The sequence below is a fragment of the Panthera tigris genome, chromosome D4 (assembly GCF_018350195.1).
Source record: "Panthera tigris isolate Pti1 chromosome D4, P.tigris_Pti1_mat1.1, whole genome shotgun sequence".
NCBI classification, from domain to species: Eukaryota; Metazoa; Chordata; class Mammalia; order Carnivora; family Felidae; genus Panthera; species Panthera tigris.
In genome coordinates this window covers 91,846,717-91,863,733 of record NC_056672.1, presented here as the reverse complement: position 1 = coordinate 91,863,733, position 17,017 = coordinate 91,846,717, and the positions used below count along the sequence as shown (strand labels likewise).

The following is a 17,017-nucleotide window of genomic DNA, read 5'->3' as shown; positions in this document are numbered from 1 at the left end:
CCGCCCCGCCCAAGGGTCGCGCCTCACTTGCTGCTCTGGAGGGAGGGGCTTCCCGGCAGGCCCACCCCCCACCCAACACCGAGGAGCTCTCCGCCCCCCACCCATACCCCGCCACCTAGGGGCCTGGTTCCCCTGACGGTAACCAACCAACAAAAGGAAACAAGTGACAGTGTTTTGCGAGCGCAAAATACTTTATTTACCAATTTGCATTTAGTAAAAATAGCAGCTCCCGCCTGGCCTGGGAGGGAGCTTCTTGAATCAAAAGTCGCCGGCAGCCCGCGCAGGGAACGGTCGGGTGGGCAGGCCAGACCGAGGGCGCCAGGGAGGTCTCGGGTCCCAGGGCCCCCACTGCCCCGGGTGCCACGCCCCACCTCTCTCCAAGTGACCAGAACCAACACATCCGGGCGCGCCCTGGGTGACGCACGGGAAAACACTCCGCGCCCTGCCTCCACGACCCAGTGAGCCGCGAGGGAAACCGAGGCCTGTGCTAACTCATTTACGCCCTTTCTGCACTGAGATTCCCAACACCCAACTATGTCCCCAGCAGAACCTACAGAAATTTCCTAATGATTCTTATAAATATTTAATGTTTTTCTGCGGCCTCTTCAGAGTTAACAAGAATGTGAATAATTCTAAGAACAGTCGATGAAGCCTTAAAGCTCTGAGTCCAGGGGGCGGGGCCTCCCTCTGTGGGTTCAGCCCCCCACCCACTGAAGATCCCGGTGTGGGAAAAGCGGAGGCAGCAGCCTCAGAGTCGGGGCGCGTGTCAACTCTGCGCCCTGAGGACCAGTCATGAGGAAGTACATCGACTATTTTACAAAGGGCATGGCAGTCCAGAAGTTTCTCTGGGGACGAGTCTAACCAGGCTACTCACATACTAAGAAAACCCGAATGGAATTCGTCACAGCCAGTTTCTAGCACTGGTGGGTTAGGGGGGCGGGTCCCACGTGGAACACGGCCCGGCCCGGGGAGTGGAGAGCAGAGCCTCCCTCCCGGACAGAGAAGGAAGCGAAGCTGGGACCATCTTTGCCGCCAGACTCAAATGCACTTCGGCGACCAGGGCCTCCCTGGAAAACTCAGCTGAGTCCACGTCTCCTTGAAGCCCGTGATGCGGTGCCAGGCCCCAGGGCGCCCTCCCGGGCCCAGGGGGGGCCCGACGCAGCAGGAAAGCACGGTTAGGTTTTCCGAGACACCCCAGTTACCGAAGGGCTGCGTTTTTTCGCGCAGCAAAGATGGCTCCGGCCTCCCTCGGTGCACCGCTCCTGAACGACTAAGAGCGTTTTACCCTCGGGTCACCGTCGGCTAGAGACGGAGCCAAAGCTCCCCTCGCTTCCCCCGGCACGGTAGAGGGGCCGCGGACCCAGCCCCGGCAACGCTGCGGAGACGGGCCGTGAAGGAGTCCGAGCACGACCGCGGGGAGTCACTGCCGTCCCCATCCGGGCGGGAACAGAAGGGAGGCGCGGGCCATCGATCCGTCCGAGTTCGCGGTGGAGCAGAATTTGAGGGTTCCAGGTGCCACTGCAGGACGGGGACCCTTCTAGCTCAACGCCGGGTACTTCCTCTGGCCGATCCTCCCCATCCTGGAGCCCCCCGAGGCGGCAGAGGCCTGGAAAGACAAGGAAGAGTGCGGACTTCCACCCGGCAGCCTCCGAGGCCGGGGGCGCCCCGGCAGCGCCGGGGAGATGGGTCTGCGGGACCCTTTCCACCGACAGAACAGGCAGGCTGCGTGTTCCCCGGAAGCCCCGACGACTGGCCAGGTGGGGACCAGGCCTAGACGTCCGCTTTGAAGGGGTCCGCGGTTTCGTCAGGTGGTGAGAAGGGAGGCTGGCCCCCGCGGCAGAGCACCCGGGGAGGGTGGCGGCCCAGCCCGCGACTGCAGCGTTGCGGGGAGCGCCCAGGGACAGACAGCGGACGGAGCGCAGGCATTTACGCGCGCTGAAGTGAGCCATCGAAAAACTCTCGTAAAGCGCACACTACGAGACGGAGGGAACGAGAGGAAAACCGCCACCAGATCTTGAAACGGAAAAGCAGACGCACGGCCAGGTGGTAACCTGGGACACGGGAGTCCTGGAGGTCAGGGCAGGAGGCCGAGAGGCGGCCTCGTCTGCGGGCACGTCGAAGCAGAGCGTGGCAGGCTGGCCGGGTGCCCGGCTGACGGTGAGCAGGCCCGGCCACCCCAGGCGGTGAGGGCGACCAGGGTCGTGGGAGGCTTTACACTCTGAACGTCGAGACACGGCCCCGGCCCCTCCCTGCTCAGCTCCCCCCCCGGCTGGCAGCCAGTCTGCACCCTACGGGCAAGAGACCGGAAAAGGAGGAGCGAGAAGGCAGAGAGACAGAAATAGAAAGAAACATTCAAGAGCATTCCCCAACCGCGGGCCGCGGGCTGCCAGGTGAAGGGTGGCCAAGGCCGGCCCGGCGGAGGGAGTCAGGCCCACGGTGAGGGGTGGCGGCGGGAGACCCGGCGGGAGACCGCAGGCCCCAGCACGGTGGGGGCGTTCACGCCAGGAGCAGCGGCGGGGACGAGAGAAGGGTCGGCGGACACAGCAGGGCGCGGGGCTGGGGATCCCTGTGCCCCAGGAGACAGCAGGGCGCTTACCTGTGCAAAGTGAGCAGGGCTGTAGAAGGGCACGGCTGCCCCGGAGGCGCCCCCTGCTGCGGGGTGGTCACTGGGAGCCTGAGAAGCACAGAGAGTTCATCTCAATGCGGCAACGTCACACAGCGGTCCGCGCTCCCTTGTGGACAGACGCCACTGCTGGTGACCACTCACAGTACTTCTAAGGAAGCCACAGAAGCAAGTCGAGGACACTTGTCGTGACACCGGATTGCATTACTGAGTGGTTCACGGGACACAGGTAAAAATGAGAGCAGCATGCAGCGCGAAACGTTCCGAGGGCAGAACATGCGGCAGCGGGGAGCGCCCGGCCCGGGGCCCCCGGAGCGGCAGCTTGAAGCGGTTAGTAGACGCTTCCGACCGCTTCAGACCTCCCGTGTCCAGCTACAGAATCCAGTGTTTTGATAAGCAAATAAAGTCACACGAGGCCTCCATCGAGGCAACGGGAAAGCTTCGTCGTGCGATCCACACAGAAGACTCAGGATTCCCGCGTCCCAGCCCGCCCGGCCGAGGACAGCCTCGCTGCCTCGCTCTGCCCGGCCGCCCAGAAACGCCCCGCGCTTGATCAGAAGCCAGAAATTCTCCGGACCCGGGCGGGCTTCTGAGACACCCTCACACGCGGTGAGGCTGCACCTGCGGCCGGCCGTTTGGAAAAAACCGATCCGGAAAGAACGAAATTACAAAAGTCACCCGTCCCCTAGGAACGTTTTGGGGTCGACTCGGTCGCCCGTGTAAGCGGACGGCCCGAGGCCGCCCCGAGGACCCTGGAAGGAAGGAACACTGCATCCTGTGGCGCGCGGCGGGCGGGGAGGCGGTGGGCTGCGTTAGTGACGGGGGCACGACGCGGGCCGGCACGGCGCTCTTAAGGGAACCACGAAGGCGACCCGGTTCAGGTCGTGTTCAGTGAGAACTGCCAGCCACAGGTACCTGAGACAAATGCTGGCTTACTTCACGCGACAATGAACTCAGTGAACTACAGCGTGAAAGCTGCGAAACAGCAAGAACACACACAACACGGACACATGAGAGATCGACAGGCGTCTGCTCCACGCGGCCAGCTCCACCCCAGACGGCCTTGTGACGCCGTGAGAGTCAACACAGGCCGAGTGGGCCAAACACCAGCGTTAGTTTGAAACTCCTGCCGTGAGGGACGGCTGGGCTTTTTTTAATTAAGGGAACGTCTACGTTCATTTGCTGGTTTTGAGAGAGAGCGCGCGCGCAGGGAGGGGCGGAGGCAGATGGCGAATCTCAAGCGGGCTCCGTCGGCGCAGGGCCCGACACGGGGCTGGGCCTCCCGAACCGTGAGATCGTGACCTGAACCCAAATCCAGAGTCGGCCGTTTAACCGACTGAGCCGTCCAGGCGCCCCTCAACGTACAGCTTTTATTAAGATGGGGGCACCTGGGCGGCTCGGTCGGTTGAGCGCCCGACTTCGGCTCGGGTCGTGATCTCACGGCTCGTGGGTTCGGGCCCCGCGTCGGGCTCTGTGCCGACGGCTCGGAGTCCGGGGCCCGCTTCGGATCGTGTTTCCCTCTCTGCCCCCGTCTGCACACTCTCTCTCCCTCAAAAATAAATAAGAAGCATTAAAAACATGTTTTGAAGGAAAACCATCGGTTGGGGGGCGAGGGGGCCTGCCCTCGTGCTGCCAGAGGAGCGTGAGCGCAGCGCTGCTGTGCTGAGTGAGGGGAGCCTGGGGTGTGTGAGCTCACACCCTGCTCTGCACGCAGCTCCCACACAACCTGCAGACGTTAAGGGTCGCTGCTTGTGCTGTGGGACCACAACACTTCTTAAGTCCCAGAAAGCTGCTAAATTGCCCCTTCCTACTCGTCAACTTTCTCATTTAAAGAAGAAGCCACTTGGACGGTACAAACGGGCGATGTCCCCAGCCCGGTGTCTGGGCAGGTACGTCCTGTGGGAGCGGCTTACCTCTCCTCCCTTGGAACCGTCCTCGTGCGCGGGTGGGAGCTCAGGGCCAGGGAGCGACGCTGGCAAACCTAACACCTGTCAGGAAAGAAGAAACGCGGTGGCCATCACTCCCGCGGAGCCCTCACAGGGGGCAGACCGACGCGACACCCCCCTCTGGCCCCGGCCCACGCAGCTCCAGTCCGAGTACGCGCCCCTCCGAACGGCCGCGGGTCCCACGACAGCCTATCTCTGGGGAACTCGGGCCGTGGGCCCCTTGATGGCCTCGTGCGCAAGCGCCCTCGTTATTCCGTTTCATAGAACAGGAAACAGAGGCTTTGAGATGTCACGTGATCCTTTAAATGTTAAGTAGCTGGGGCGCCCGGGGGGCCCAGTCGGTGAAGCGTCCGACTTCGGCTTAGGTCAGATCTTGCGGTTCGTGGGTTCCAGACCCGCGTCGGGCTCCGTGCTGACAGCTCAGAGCCTGGAGCCTCTTTGGATTCTGTGTCTCCCTCTCTCTATCCCTCCCCTGCTCACAGTCTGTCTCTCAAAACTGAACAAACATTAGAAAAAAAACCTGTTTTTTCAATTTCTCTTTTAAAAATAAATGTTAAGTAGCTAATTAACAGGGAACCAGGGTTGAAACCCACTCTGTCCACCTCCAACCATCCTATTTCACGTGCAAGCTGTAAAAATTAAAAAAAAAGTCTCTTTAGGACTGTGGGTTCGGGAAGCCAAGGCCACCACCCCACGTGCACCACATGGTCACGGTCTCCATCTCTAGAGGCCCTCAGGGGCAGGACTTCCACGGAAACTGTCTTCTCTGGGTGCACGACGGGAACGATGCAAACAGCAGGCCGACCTTCCCAGGCAGGGGCGCGGGCCAAGTCCTCCCTGCCCCCGCCGCCCGTCCCCGCGGCGCCACTCGCCTGGGGGCTCACGCGGGGGGCTCACCTGGGGCCGTGAGGCCGGCTCTGGATTGACGGCCCCCCCTGCAGGCGCACGCCCTTCCCTGCCGGCCCCCTCTGCGGGTGGGGCTTCCTCCGCATCTGTGAAGGGGACAGTGCGGGAGGCTGTCAGTCCATCCACGACACCGTCGGGGTTTCATTTAGAACAGTCTCCAGGGGAAAGGCTTCCCACAGTGCACTCGTGGGGGACACGGAAAGGGATCCGTGAACAAACACGGATGGACCGCAGGCTCCCCGCACGTCAGCCGGGTCATTTTTCTTAAAGGGAGGTGAGGGCCAGGGGCTCTCGGAAAGGAGGTCACAGGTCAGGAGGTCCCATCCCCCCTACCTGCGTTTGGTCCGAACGAGTGGGTGGGAATCGGCATTGGGGCCAGAGGAGCAAAAAACTCCGCCGGAGCGAGAGCCGGTTCGCTCCGCTGGGGGCCCCCCGGGTTTAAGACGTCCACGTAGCGCGCTCGGGCTCCGGCTGCGTCAGGGCGAGCGGCAAATGCAGGTCAGCGCACCGCAGGACCCCGCTCCCCCGGGTCCCCCCCCTCCCCCCCCGGACGCGGCTCCCCACGTGGCGCAGGGCTGGCTTCCCCCGGGGTGACGCCCCCCGTCTCACACACACCCCGAAGCCACCAGCGCCGCGCCGCCTCTGAGCGGGGCCCTCGTGCTCCGGAGACGGGGTCACCCCGTGACGCTGCCGTCCCTCCTGCGCGCTCCACCACCTCCCCTCAACTCTCCTGAGCCCGTACCACAGGCGAGTTCTCCGCGTCTAATTTCTGCCTCGACTGTTACCTGCTTTCCTGGAAAACATGTTCACGGAGGCTCTCGGGGGTCCTCCGGGACCGGGGGGCCCAGCCTGCGGAGCCTTGGGGAGGGAGGTTGGTGGTGGGGGCGGAGCCTTCTTCTGCGGAGGGAAAGACGCGTCAGAGACCTGCCCGCGGACCCGCGGCCACCGGGCGCGGACGGGGGCCTCGCGGGCGCCCACGGCCACGTGGCAGGGAGCACTCCTCCCGTCAAGCAGACGCTAGGAATTCCAACTCACCTCCTCCTCCGGCTCGTTTACATCCACCCATCGGTTCTTCTTTTCATCCCAGACGATCTGCCACCATCACGAAAATAAAGAGAGAAGTCCGGAGACTCGGCGGAACAGACCCGGAGCGCGGCCCCGCGTGACGCTGCACACTCAGGAGACGCCCACCCAGCCGTGCCCGCAGCCGGGGAGCGCCGTGCGGACCACCGCCGGCCACGTCACGTGAACTCACAGGCCCCGCCGGCCCCACGTCCTACAGCACTCACCGACTTGTTCTTGTCGTCGGGCAGATAAGCCTCCGTCCTTTTCTTCCCGGGCAGCCAACGAAATAACCAGGACTCGCTGCTCTAAATACAGAAACAACAACAACACCCTGGGGGACGTGGTGCCGGGTGAGGGGAGCCCCACACGGAAGGCCCAGTCCCGAAGGGTCCGCTCACAGGAGGTCCGAGCAGAGTCGGATCCGCGGACGAGGGCGGCGGGGGGGGGGGTCCGTGTGCAACGGGACAGAGTGCAGTCTGGAAAGACGGACACGTTCTGGGGACGGATGGGGGGGGGGGACGGCGGCACAACAGCATGAATGAGCCTGACGCCCCCAAACTATGCCCTCAAAACAGGGTTAAGATGGTCACTTTTACGCTGCATGTATCTTACCACAATTTCAAAACCTGAACAATGTGCCTTTTGGAACTTTTCCTGTCTGACGCCAACGATGGCAGCCTCCGGCATCCTCCCTCCCTGCCTGAGCAGTGGCGAGAAGGCTGGGAAAGTCCTTGTGGGACCCCCTCAAAACAGTCCCCCGTGTCCCGCCCTGAGAGAATTTAGGCGTCAGGAACGCTGACTTCGCTCCTCGCGTACCGTACTTCGCTTCTTCTAGAACAAGCGAACAGGGAAGGAGCCGCCGCGGCCGTGTGCGCTCTCAAACCCGTCGCTCTGGGCGACACGGGTCTGCACGCTCCCGCCTCGCTGAAGCATCACGTTCCAGCTCACGGTTCCGGCACACTCTGGATCACACTTGCGTTTCAGTAAAATACCAGCCGTTTAAAAAAGCCGAGAGACTGAACCATATTAAGAACCGATAATCTACTTAAAAAAAGGCGGGGAAGGGCACTTGGCTGGGTCAGTTGGTGGAGCGCGTGACTCTCGGTCTCTTGGTCTCAGAGCTGTGAGTTCGAGCCCCACGGTGGGTGTGATTACTTTAAAAAAGAGAGAAGGACACGTTCCTCATAAGCTAACTGACACGAAGCGTAAGGAGCCGACCCACAGCGTAGAAGAGGACGTGGGGCACGTGCATCTAACGGGACTGGCGGCCACCGTGGAAAAGGACCCGATTAAAAGCAGGAGAAGACACAGGCCGGCACCACAAAGCCGACGACGGAGGTGGTAGCGGGCATGTGAAGAAGGTGCTCAGCACCCTTGCCCCCCAGGGACGCGAACTGAAAGCACCAGGGGGCAGCACGGAGCCCGGCAGAGGCTTCGGTGGGCGGGACGGCCCGGCGCGCGGAAGGAGCGCCACCTCCCTGGCTGTGCTGCTGGAAGGGTCACCAGGTCCAAGCTGCCCGGCGGCCCCTTCCCGGGCTGGACCCCCAAGAGAAATGGGCACTTTCGCCAACAGCAGACAGACCAGAACCGCTCGTGTGGCTTTTACATAACCAGCCTGTGTCCATTACCCAGGACAAAAGATAAATACAATTGTAGCATCTGCGGACCCTCCCTCGATGTTCCCATACGAGGGCGTTTAAACATCAGTCTCCTTTATAAGGAGTCCCAGAACAGGAGGCACCGGCCAATGGTGACAGAAATCAGAAGAGGCCACCCTCGGGGGCTGGGCTGTGACAGGCCGCGAACACAGGGGGCCCCTGGGAGGGCCGCGCTGCTCCAACCCCACTCGGGCCGTGCCCGTCTGGGGACACTGATGCACGAACGTTCACGAAGCTTCACGTTTCACTTCCCAAACCGTGTGGCCCAAGTGACGCAAGAACGGTGGCCTGGGGCCCGGCGCCCAGCACCGGGGCGTGAGGAAGGGCCTGTGGGAGCCCCCGCCCCGCCGGAGGTGGGCCGTGTGCTACCTTCTTAGGCTCCTTGACCTCTTTCCCGGCCGCCTGTGCAGGCCTCTTCCCTTCGGGCGTGGACGTGAGAGGCGGCTGCAGGGCTCCGGGGCCAGCACGCTCCCACGCCGGAGGGACCTCGGAGTCCTGGGACGTCCTGGAGGGGCCCTGTTCCAAGGCAACAGGCAACAGGGGAGGAGGGTCACCCGGGGCACCACAGCAGAGGTCTTATGACTCGTGAGGAGGGCAGAGTGGGGGGTGGGGGGTGGGGGTGGGGGGAAACACAGCTGCCCCCCGCCCCCCAGCCTGCAGTTAGCCAGCCAGTCTGTCGAGGCACACTGCAGGAGCCGGGGGGGGGGGGTGGTTCGGGAGCTCAGGGGGCACTGCCGGGCTGCAAGGAAGAGGGAAGGGACTGGGCACAGTGGAGCAGGGGGCGTTTTAAAAGACAGGCTTATTTAGAAAATGCTTCTCGCTGAGCGAAGACCCCGTTTTCAAAATTAGTAACTGTCATTTTACACGAAAACAGAGTATTCTTACGGAGGAACGTGTAACAAAAGTTTAGACGATGACCGCATGCCCACAGAGGCCTGCTGTCTGTACAGAAGGCTGTAGAACAGTGTGCAGAAAAGCGTTTGTTCCCCCCCTCAGCCCCCGCGCTGAGACGAGAGCAAACAGAGGTGGTGTTTACACCAGACACGTCTGATGAAACGATACCTCGATTTCAAGAGACCAGTGAGATTTTTAGGGATTCTACTGCAGAAAGTGAGGTGCAGAGAGTGGGTAGGGCTCTCCAATTTAGGAAAGTCAAAATTAGCAATGCAGTTTCCTTACAAACGAGCACTTTCTCTCCATGAAGGAATGCTCCCCACACCACACTAGTAAACGAGCGCTTTCCTCCGTAACGCTTTTCCCCAACTCCGTATGGTGAGGATCCAAGTTATTTCAGAGGAGCTTTCCCACTGAGAAGCAATTTAAAGGATAATTTCCTAAATTTCACTACTATCTTTCTACTTAAGACTAAAGAGCGACAAGTCTGGGCTCCTAATCAACGCAGCTTATGGAAAACGAATAGCTTAAAAACAAAAAGTGGGAGAGTACCAGATGAGCAAATTTTCCGCCAAAACCATCTTCTCTCCGTTCCGGAAGCGAGTTTCTCCCAAGCGCCTCCTGTGGCATCACCCCTGTCAACGGAAGAGAGCGCCACGGTGGCAGCTTCGCCACGCGCCTCAGAGCCCGAGACCGGAAATGGTCTCGAAATGGCTTCATCTTCAAAGACGGGTCTACACCGTACTGTGCCCGAGTACACAGCACGAGAACCACATCGGAGCGCAGAGCAGGTCCCAGCCCGGGCGCGCCTCAAGGCCGGCTCGCCACACCGGGACACCCGCTCACGCTCTGCGTCCCAACCGACAGCCAAGTCACAAGGGAATCTAGCGTGGATCTCGATCAGCCGTTCCGCCTGGAACTTCCAGAACCCTTAGCAGACAGTAAGCGATACGACTCGTTTCAAGCGCAAATGACTTAAGGCTCTTCTGCCAATCACCTCCTGAACACCAAACCCAGTCCAGGCCTCTGGGGATGGCGTCGCGGCAGAGACCCACCTGGGTCCTGGCTTCCGGCCTCCTGGGGCAGGTGCTCACTTTCCTGCAGAGACGGTGCGCCCGCTGGCAGGCCAGGTCCTGGGTACAGAGCTGCAGGCTCGGGCACAGAGGGCTCTGGAAAGCCAAGCGCAGACCCTGGGGGTCCGCAGCCAGGCCCCAGCTCCGCAGGGCCGGGGGGTGGCGGCACCGGGAACAACGGCACCCTGGCGGGGAGGGCCGGCTGGCTGTCGGGGAGCGTCGGCGGAGCTGCAGAGAGCGAACAGCAGCCTGAGGTCACTGGCGCTAACTCCAGTCACCTGGAGAAGCGAACTGGCGGTCGCCCAACAGTTTAGCACGCGTCATTCTGCGTGGCCACGTTTCTTTCGTTATGCGCTAAGAGAACCAGGCGCCCAAACAGAAAGCGCGGGGGATGCGAGGGCCTCTGCGGTTGGGGGAAGAACAGCACGCGGGCTTTTTGAGGACAAAAGGGAGGACGTCGTTAAAGATGACGGGCAAGGGCTCTAAGCCACAGCGAGACCCAACACAACCTGGAGAGCGGCTGCGTGCACGGAGTCCTCCTGGCCTCGGCCGCCGGGGGACAGAGGGGCGTCCGCCCACTCAGCCGATGTTTACAGCCGGGAGCACGGACAGCCTCGCGGAGGGAGAGGAGAAGGCTGATGCGGCGCTGAGACACGTCCCCTCCGCTCTCCCAGAGAGGCAGGGCGAGAATGTTCCGCGTGCGGCACGGGGCTCACCTGAAGGCAGCAGCCGCACGCCCTGACCGAAGCGCTCGGCGCTGGGCACAGGCAGTGCCAGCAGCGGGTTGCCCGGCTGGGCGGGTCCTGGGCCGTCGTGCTGCCCGGCCTCGGGGCTGGGCGTGCTGGGGCAGCGCTGGGAGAGGGCCCCGTCCAGGCTCCACGGCGCGGCGCCCTCCTACAGGAGAGACACCGCAGGCATTTCCCACAGCCCCGCGCTGCGGCACCAACCCCGGGGGACCCGCTCCCCGCGTCTGTGCTTCAGGAGCACCCCCCGCCCCCGTCCCGGGAATCCGTGCGCCTCTGAAGTCCTACCGTTTACACCGAACACCCACGCTCAATGTGAAACGGGGACACGGACCGCGCCCGTCAGCCCGTCTCTGACACCGCGTCTCCCGAGACCGAAAGCAAACCTCACACCTTGACCTGCTTCTCGACGCGCCGCAGCTGGACCAACCAGGTGGGCTCCACGAAGGACTCCTCCTCCGGCTTCTCTCTCAGCTGAGGGTCGAAGAGCCGCAACTGCGAGGCGATCTAGACGCACACGGGGTGGGGGGGAAGAGCCCGTCACCACCGGGGAGGACAGGCCCACCCGGATGACCCAGAGACAAAAGCATCTTCGTCACCCAACCGGGCGGCTGCATCGCCCGGGAAGGTTTTCCGAGGCGCGCCGTGACCTGCCCCGGAGCGGCTGGCGAGGCCGAGACAGCAGCAAGGGGGCCCGGGAGCCTCGAATCCGCCCTAGCAGACCCGTCAGCCTGTGTGCGCGGGGGCCAGCAGTCCGCACGCCCCCGGGAGCGCGTCTGCTGCCCCTCCCATCGGATCCCACGGACCTGGCTTCACCGATCAAAACACTGAATGGACCCAGAAATGCACACACCCTGACGGGCGGTAGGGGGAGAGGGACGGTGAGGGAGGTGGGGACAGATGAAACAAGGTGGCCTTGGGTTCACTGCTGAAGCTGGCGGAAGAAGGATCCGTTATTCTGTTTTCGTAAACGTCTGAAACTTCTCATAATGAAACACTTTCCCAAGTTATCGCGCGAGTGCATTCTCCTGAACGAAACTCCCGGGGAGAGGGGAGCGCTGGCGCAGCGGGCGGCTTGTGCTGGGCGTCCCCACGCGCCACCCCGTCTCCTTTGAGCCTCGCCTGCTCCTGGAGGCCGGTCACGCGGTCCCTGTTTTACAGAGCAAGAAACTGAGGCCGGCCCTGGAGCAGCCGGGACCCAAAGCCAGGCTGCTGGACTCTGGTAGCTCACGCCGTGAACCGCTAGATTCAAGGGCCCCGCGGTGAATCTCCCGGGGAAACTTCCTTAGAAGCTACCGCTCCGTTTCTGCGCTGGGGTGAGAGAGCTGACAAGTTCTCACGCTAACGCAAAAACACCGGATGCCTGTCCAAGAACACGAGAATTGCTAAAGCCGTTCACGGAGGAAGTCCCAACGGTCCTAGCTCGGTTCCCGAGTCCCGTCAGCCCGGTGTCACCGGGAGGACGCTCAGGGGACGTCACCTGAGCCAGCTGGCTGATGAGCACCGGAGAGTGCGCGTGGGGCTGCGTCAGGATGGTCTTGGCGATCACCTCGCAGTAGTGGAAGGCTTGCGTGGCCAGCCCCATCTCCGCCAGGCGGCAGGAGTAGATGAACTTGAACACCTAGAGCAGGTGAACGAGCAGAGCGGTCTGAGGCACCGCCCCTCGCCCCCGCCAGACCCCACCCCAGGCTGGAGCTACTCTCACGCTTCGCCTCGCGCACCTCACACACGCCCCCGGCCGCTGCCCAACAGCACCAACCCTGTTCCCGGAGGGACCTCACCTTTCGCTTATTTATTTTTTTAAGATTTCACTTTTTAAGTTACCCTTACGTCCAACGTGGGGCTCCAGCTCCCGACCCCGAGATCGAGAAGCCAGCCAGGTGCCCCCCAAGGTATCTCAGATGAAAGTCGACAACTGAGCTTCTTGGCAACTTTCTCTTCAACACGCTTACTAGGCTGGTCGGGACAGCCGTCCCCACTCGCTCTGCCCCACAGACATTTATGCCCACACGGTCCCCGGTCAGATAATACCCTCCCCACGACGCTAAGAGCTGCTGACAGACAAAGTACTGGGGACCAAACGCTCAACAAACATTTTAAAGGCAAACAAGATCCTCAACTCAACAGGGCTTTCTTCTCAAGCATTACGGACGCTTGAGTGTCTCGAGATCTCCAAAAACACTTTATCGCTTTCTGCGCAAGGACTCAAACCCGCGATGGTCGGAGACTTGTCAGCACGGACCGCCCGCCCACCCCCGCTGACCTGGAAGTTGGGGAAGGAGCAGGTCTGTGCCCCGAGGGACTGGGCATACTCATAGGCCTCCGTCCTCTGAATGGCTTCATTGGTCGCAAACTGGAAAAACGGCAAACTGTCGAGGAAACGGGGAACCTTAGTCCTTGAGCAGGTCACCCAGAAGCCCGTCACACCACAGGACAAAGCCGGCAGCCGCTGCCGGGCCGCCCGCCGTCTCTGGGTGGGCTGAAGGAGGGTGCTTTCCTTCTGCGGGAAAACAGAGACCGCTGTGTTCCTCACCTGTGATTCGATCCAATTAAAACCAGTTTTGCGGTTTTCTTCGTATAGACCCCTAACCCGACCTGGGCCATGAGGTAGCAGAAGTGCGCAGCATCTAAGAGACCTTTCGAAGCTGAGGAGACACAAAGCAGGCCGCGGCCAGTGACGCCGAGTTCTCCCAGGAATCAAAACACGCGGACGGAAAATACCACAGAGACGACGCGAACGGCCCTCCGTACCCCGGCAGCGGCTTCCACACACGGGCGTCCTGCGCTCCCCCACCTCCGGGCCCGCGCCCGCACCTGACCTACCTAGCGTGTCGCCCATGGTGGTCATCGCCCTGGACTCCACATCCACACTGCTGCTCAGGTTGGACAAGATCATGGCAAGATGCGGCCTCCAATCTCCCCACTTCTCGTCTCCGCAACACTGAGGTCAGAAAAACGCAAACCCAGATAAACCCTCCTCCTCAGAAGACAGCGTCACCTTCATCTCTCACGGGTGAGCTCAAAGAGCAAGCGAGGGAGCGAGACCAACAGGGGGTCGCAGGCCTCGCGGCCCGCGATGCAATCTGTCAGAGGAGCGAGCCCGGACAGACAGCCGGACCGCGGAGATGCCCGCGAGCCCCTGAACACTGACCGTGGACGCCGCGGGCATCCGGCCCGACATCAGCTGGTACACTGTCTGCAGAGGGTCGTTGATTGGAAGACTGTTGGCGAACCTGCGCAAATACAAAGAGACGAAGACCCGAGTTGGCCCTGTGTCGAGGACAAAAAGACAAAAACAAGTCTGGTCTCGTCTTAGCCATCTAACGGCCATCTGGCACTTAACCCGGGCGAAGTGCACAGGTCCCAGTGTTTCGATCAAGGAGCTGAAAACACGAGGCCCCAGGATCTCGTGGTGGTTTCGCAGAAAGTACGAGAACTACACGGTCAATAAAAACTCCTAGAACTCCCTTCGCGGTACAACCCACGGACGAAGGCCAAGCAAGCCCGGGCCAGCGGCACCTGCTTTCTGGGACGAAAACTACAGGCCACTGTGCTTCCAAGGGCTGGCCGGGCAGCACGACCAGGCCAGTTGGAAGTGCCCAGAGACAGTCTACAGGGCAAGATGTTCTACCTGGTCATGACCCGGGCGTGTGTCCGGCTGTCCATCTTGCTTGCCAGCAACAGAGCATGTCCCCACAAGGCGTTTTTCATCGCGGATTCTAAAGCATCCTGCAAAGTGTTTTCGGGGTTACCTGAGTTATCAGAACAATCTCCCCGACACAAGCAAGCGGGCGCGGCGGCCCGCGTGTCGTCAGGCACCGCTGGGGGCGGGCAGAGCAGAGGGCACACCGAGGAACGCGCGACTCGAAGGTCTGCCCACACAGCTCCGGTTCAGAAACGAAGTCCACTTTTCACATGTGCCCCAGCTGCAAAGTCCCTGTGGCAGCAGGCTGACGAATACACATCTCGCTTTGTCATCTACTAGCAGCATGAAGAACACACACGCCGATCAGAAACCAGGGCAACCGAGACGGGGTACCGCCACCCCCAAACCATCGCTTCCCCCGTGGGACACACCACAGGGATCGCATCCCCGTTCCAGAACGCGGCACGAGGCCTCCACGAACGTCATCTCGACGCGCACAGAGCCTTTCCTAAGGCAGACTTTCCCTACCCAAAGTCACCCGGGGCACGACTCAGAGGACACCTTCGGGAGACACACACGTTGCGGTACAGGTAAACGGGAGGCAAACCGGACAGACTTTACAATTTCAACCGGTCGGAAGATGTCCACGTGAAGACCGTTTAGTTATCGCACACGAGCTTTCGGAGCGTATCACGACGTCGGAGTGCCACGAACCGCCGGCCTGGGAGACCCCCGCCACCAGGGCGCCCCCGGGGCCCTCCCCGCAGTCTGCCTGGTCCCGGCGAGCCTCCAACGGCTCTGCACATTGTGATCGGCTCCCCACCAGCCCCCGGCTCCCGCCTCACCGGGGAGGATGGTGCAATTTCTGTCTCGTGCTCGGCTTGGCCCCGAGACCCGCACACGACAGGGGCGCAGCCTGAGCACGGGAAATTCATCTATCTGCCCAATGACCGAAAAGCGCACTCGCAGGCCTCAGACCCCACAACCCTCGGAAGAAAATACCCACTGACGCGAGAGGACACACCAACACCACACGGGATGGCGTCTCCGGCGCACCCAAGAGCAGGACCGCACCCCTCGGCTGTGCTCTGTGCCCCGGGAACCCCCCCCCCCCCTCACCTTCTTGCGTCCATAGAGCAGCAGCTCTCGGAACCTCTCGGTTTCCTTCTCGAGAGTGCTGGTGGTGGCCGCGTGGCTGTCGGTGAGGAACGAGAGCTGGGCCTCCCCGGACTCCTCCTCCTCTACTTGTCCCACCGCCTCGTTAGTAAAATCGATCAGGTTGGCCTCGTTGGGTGACTTCCCAGGCAGCCATGCCGTTCGGTGGTCTCGTAACAGAAGTTCCGCGATGTCTGTTCCCACCACGGTCTGCGAGGGCCACGGGGGCAAGAAGAACGGAAGGCTTTACCACAAACAGAATTCACTGCCGGGGTGACAGGACACTCCCGCTCGTCATCAGGTGAGGCCCCGAGCAGGACTCCTCAGACGTGCACGCTCTACTCCCAGGGGCACAGAGCACCGCCCGTGACACGGCCAGGAGGACGGGCAGACCACAGACTGCCTGATAGGCCGACAAAAAGGTGGACCCACACCTCCCTTTGCCCCAAACCACACGGCCCTGAATTCCACTTCCCCAAATCACTGCTAGGAAGCTCTTCCTGCGTGAGCCCCTGGATGGTGACCCTGCTTCGCCGAGCACAGCCCGGAATAGAAATCCCGCCCAACTCCTCGGGGTGCAGGGGGACCGAGGCAGGGGCCAACGAGAAACTTACCCCGTTCTGCCTGCACAAGAGAACAATGAAATTCCAAAGGAGACTGGCAGACTCCTTGTCAATTAAATTTTCATTCTGCAAACATTTCGTAGCTTTGTTCTGTGCAAAATTAATAACATCCACTTTATGGGTGTCACCTCTGAAAAAAGAACACACACTCGATGAACAGCAACACCTTGCATCCGCGAGGCCGAGCACAGCAGCCGCCTCCGGACAGACATCGCGGGGCGCTCCGACGGGGACGTACTTGCCGAGCGGTCCCGGGAACGAGCGCATCTCCTCCTGGTCCGGCGTGTGCTGCAGCAAGGTCTGGTGGAACCGGGGCGGGGCGGGGCGGGGGTGGAGAGAGACAGCGGCTCAGGGGCAGCGTCTGCCGGCCGCACAGGCGCACCAAGCAGTCGACGCCACCTGGGGGGGTGGCTGCCCCTCCGTCACAGGGCGCGGGCACATTTGGTTTACAACGGCGACTTTCAAGCTCTACTTGAAGGAGTGGGAACCACGCCTCCCCTCAAACTCTGAAGTGGGGCCCTAACGTGCACAGAAGAGGCCTGCCAGGGCCGCAGAAGAGGGCGCCCCCCCCACCAGCCTCCTGCACCCCAGCGCCTCTCCCTGTAACCCACATTCACCAGTAAGAGGCCTCCCTGCTGAACCAGAAATGCCAATGAAGACAGAAAGTGAATATGCCATAAAACCA

The 17,017-nt window shown here is 61.7% G+C and overlaps 1 protein-coding gene across 10 annotated transcripts in view; it reads right to left on the bottom strand.

Moving 5' to 3' along the window:
- Nucleotides 1-172: 172 nt before the first annotated feature.
- The window catches only part of SEC16A (SEC16 homolog A, endoplasmic reticulum export factor), a 32,977-nt gene continuing 16,132 nt past the window's right edge, over nt 173-17,017 (bottom strand). For 7 of the 10 annotated variants that reach the window (XM_042963301.1, XM_042963298.1, XM_042963302.1 and 4 more), the window contains 22 exons: nt 16,571-16,632; nt 16,324-16,462; nt 15,674-15,919; nt 14,540-14,637; nt 14,060-14,141; nt 13,732-13,849; nt 13,442-13,553; nt 13,172-13,277; nt 12,389-12,529; nt 11,302-11,415; nt 10,882-11,059; nt 10,148-10,393; nt 9,645-9,727; nt 8,568-8,714; nt 6,765-6,845; nt 6,511-6,567; nt 6,261-6,372; nt 5,809-5,946; nt 5,467-5,585; nt 4,537-4,611; nt 2,597-2,674; nt 173-1,606 (listed from right to left, as the gene is read on the bottom strand). In XM_042963301.1, coding sequence (XP_042819235.1) covers nt 1,538-1,606; nt 2,597-2,674; nt 4,537-4,611; nt 5,467-5,585; nt 5,809-5,946; nt 6,261-6,372; nt 6,511-6,567; nt 6,765-6,845; nt 8,568-8,714; nt 9,645-9,727; nt 10,148-10,393; nt 10,882-11,059; nt 11,302-11,415; nt 12,389-12,529; nt 13,172-13,277; nt 13,442-13,553; nt 13,732-13,849; nt 14,060-14,141; nt 14,540-14,637; nt 15,674-15,919; nt 16,324-16,462; nt 16,571-16,632 — 2,601 coding nt within the window. In that variant the 3' untranslated portion in view covers nt 173-1,537. The other 3 variants (XM_042963305.1, XM_042963306.1, XM_042963307.1) reach the window with 2 other exon arrangements.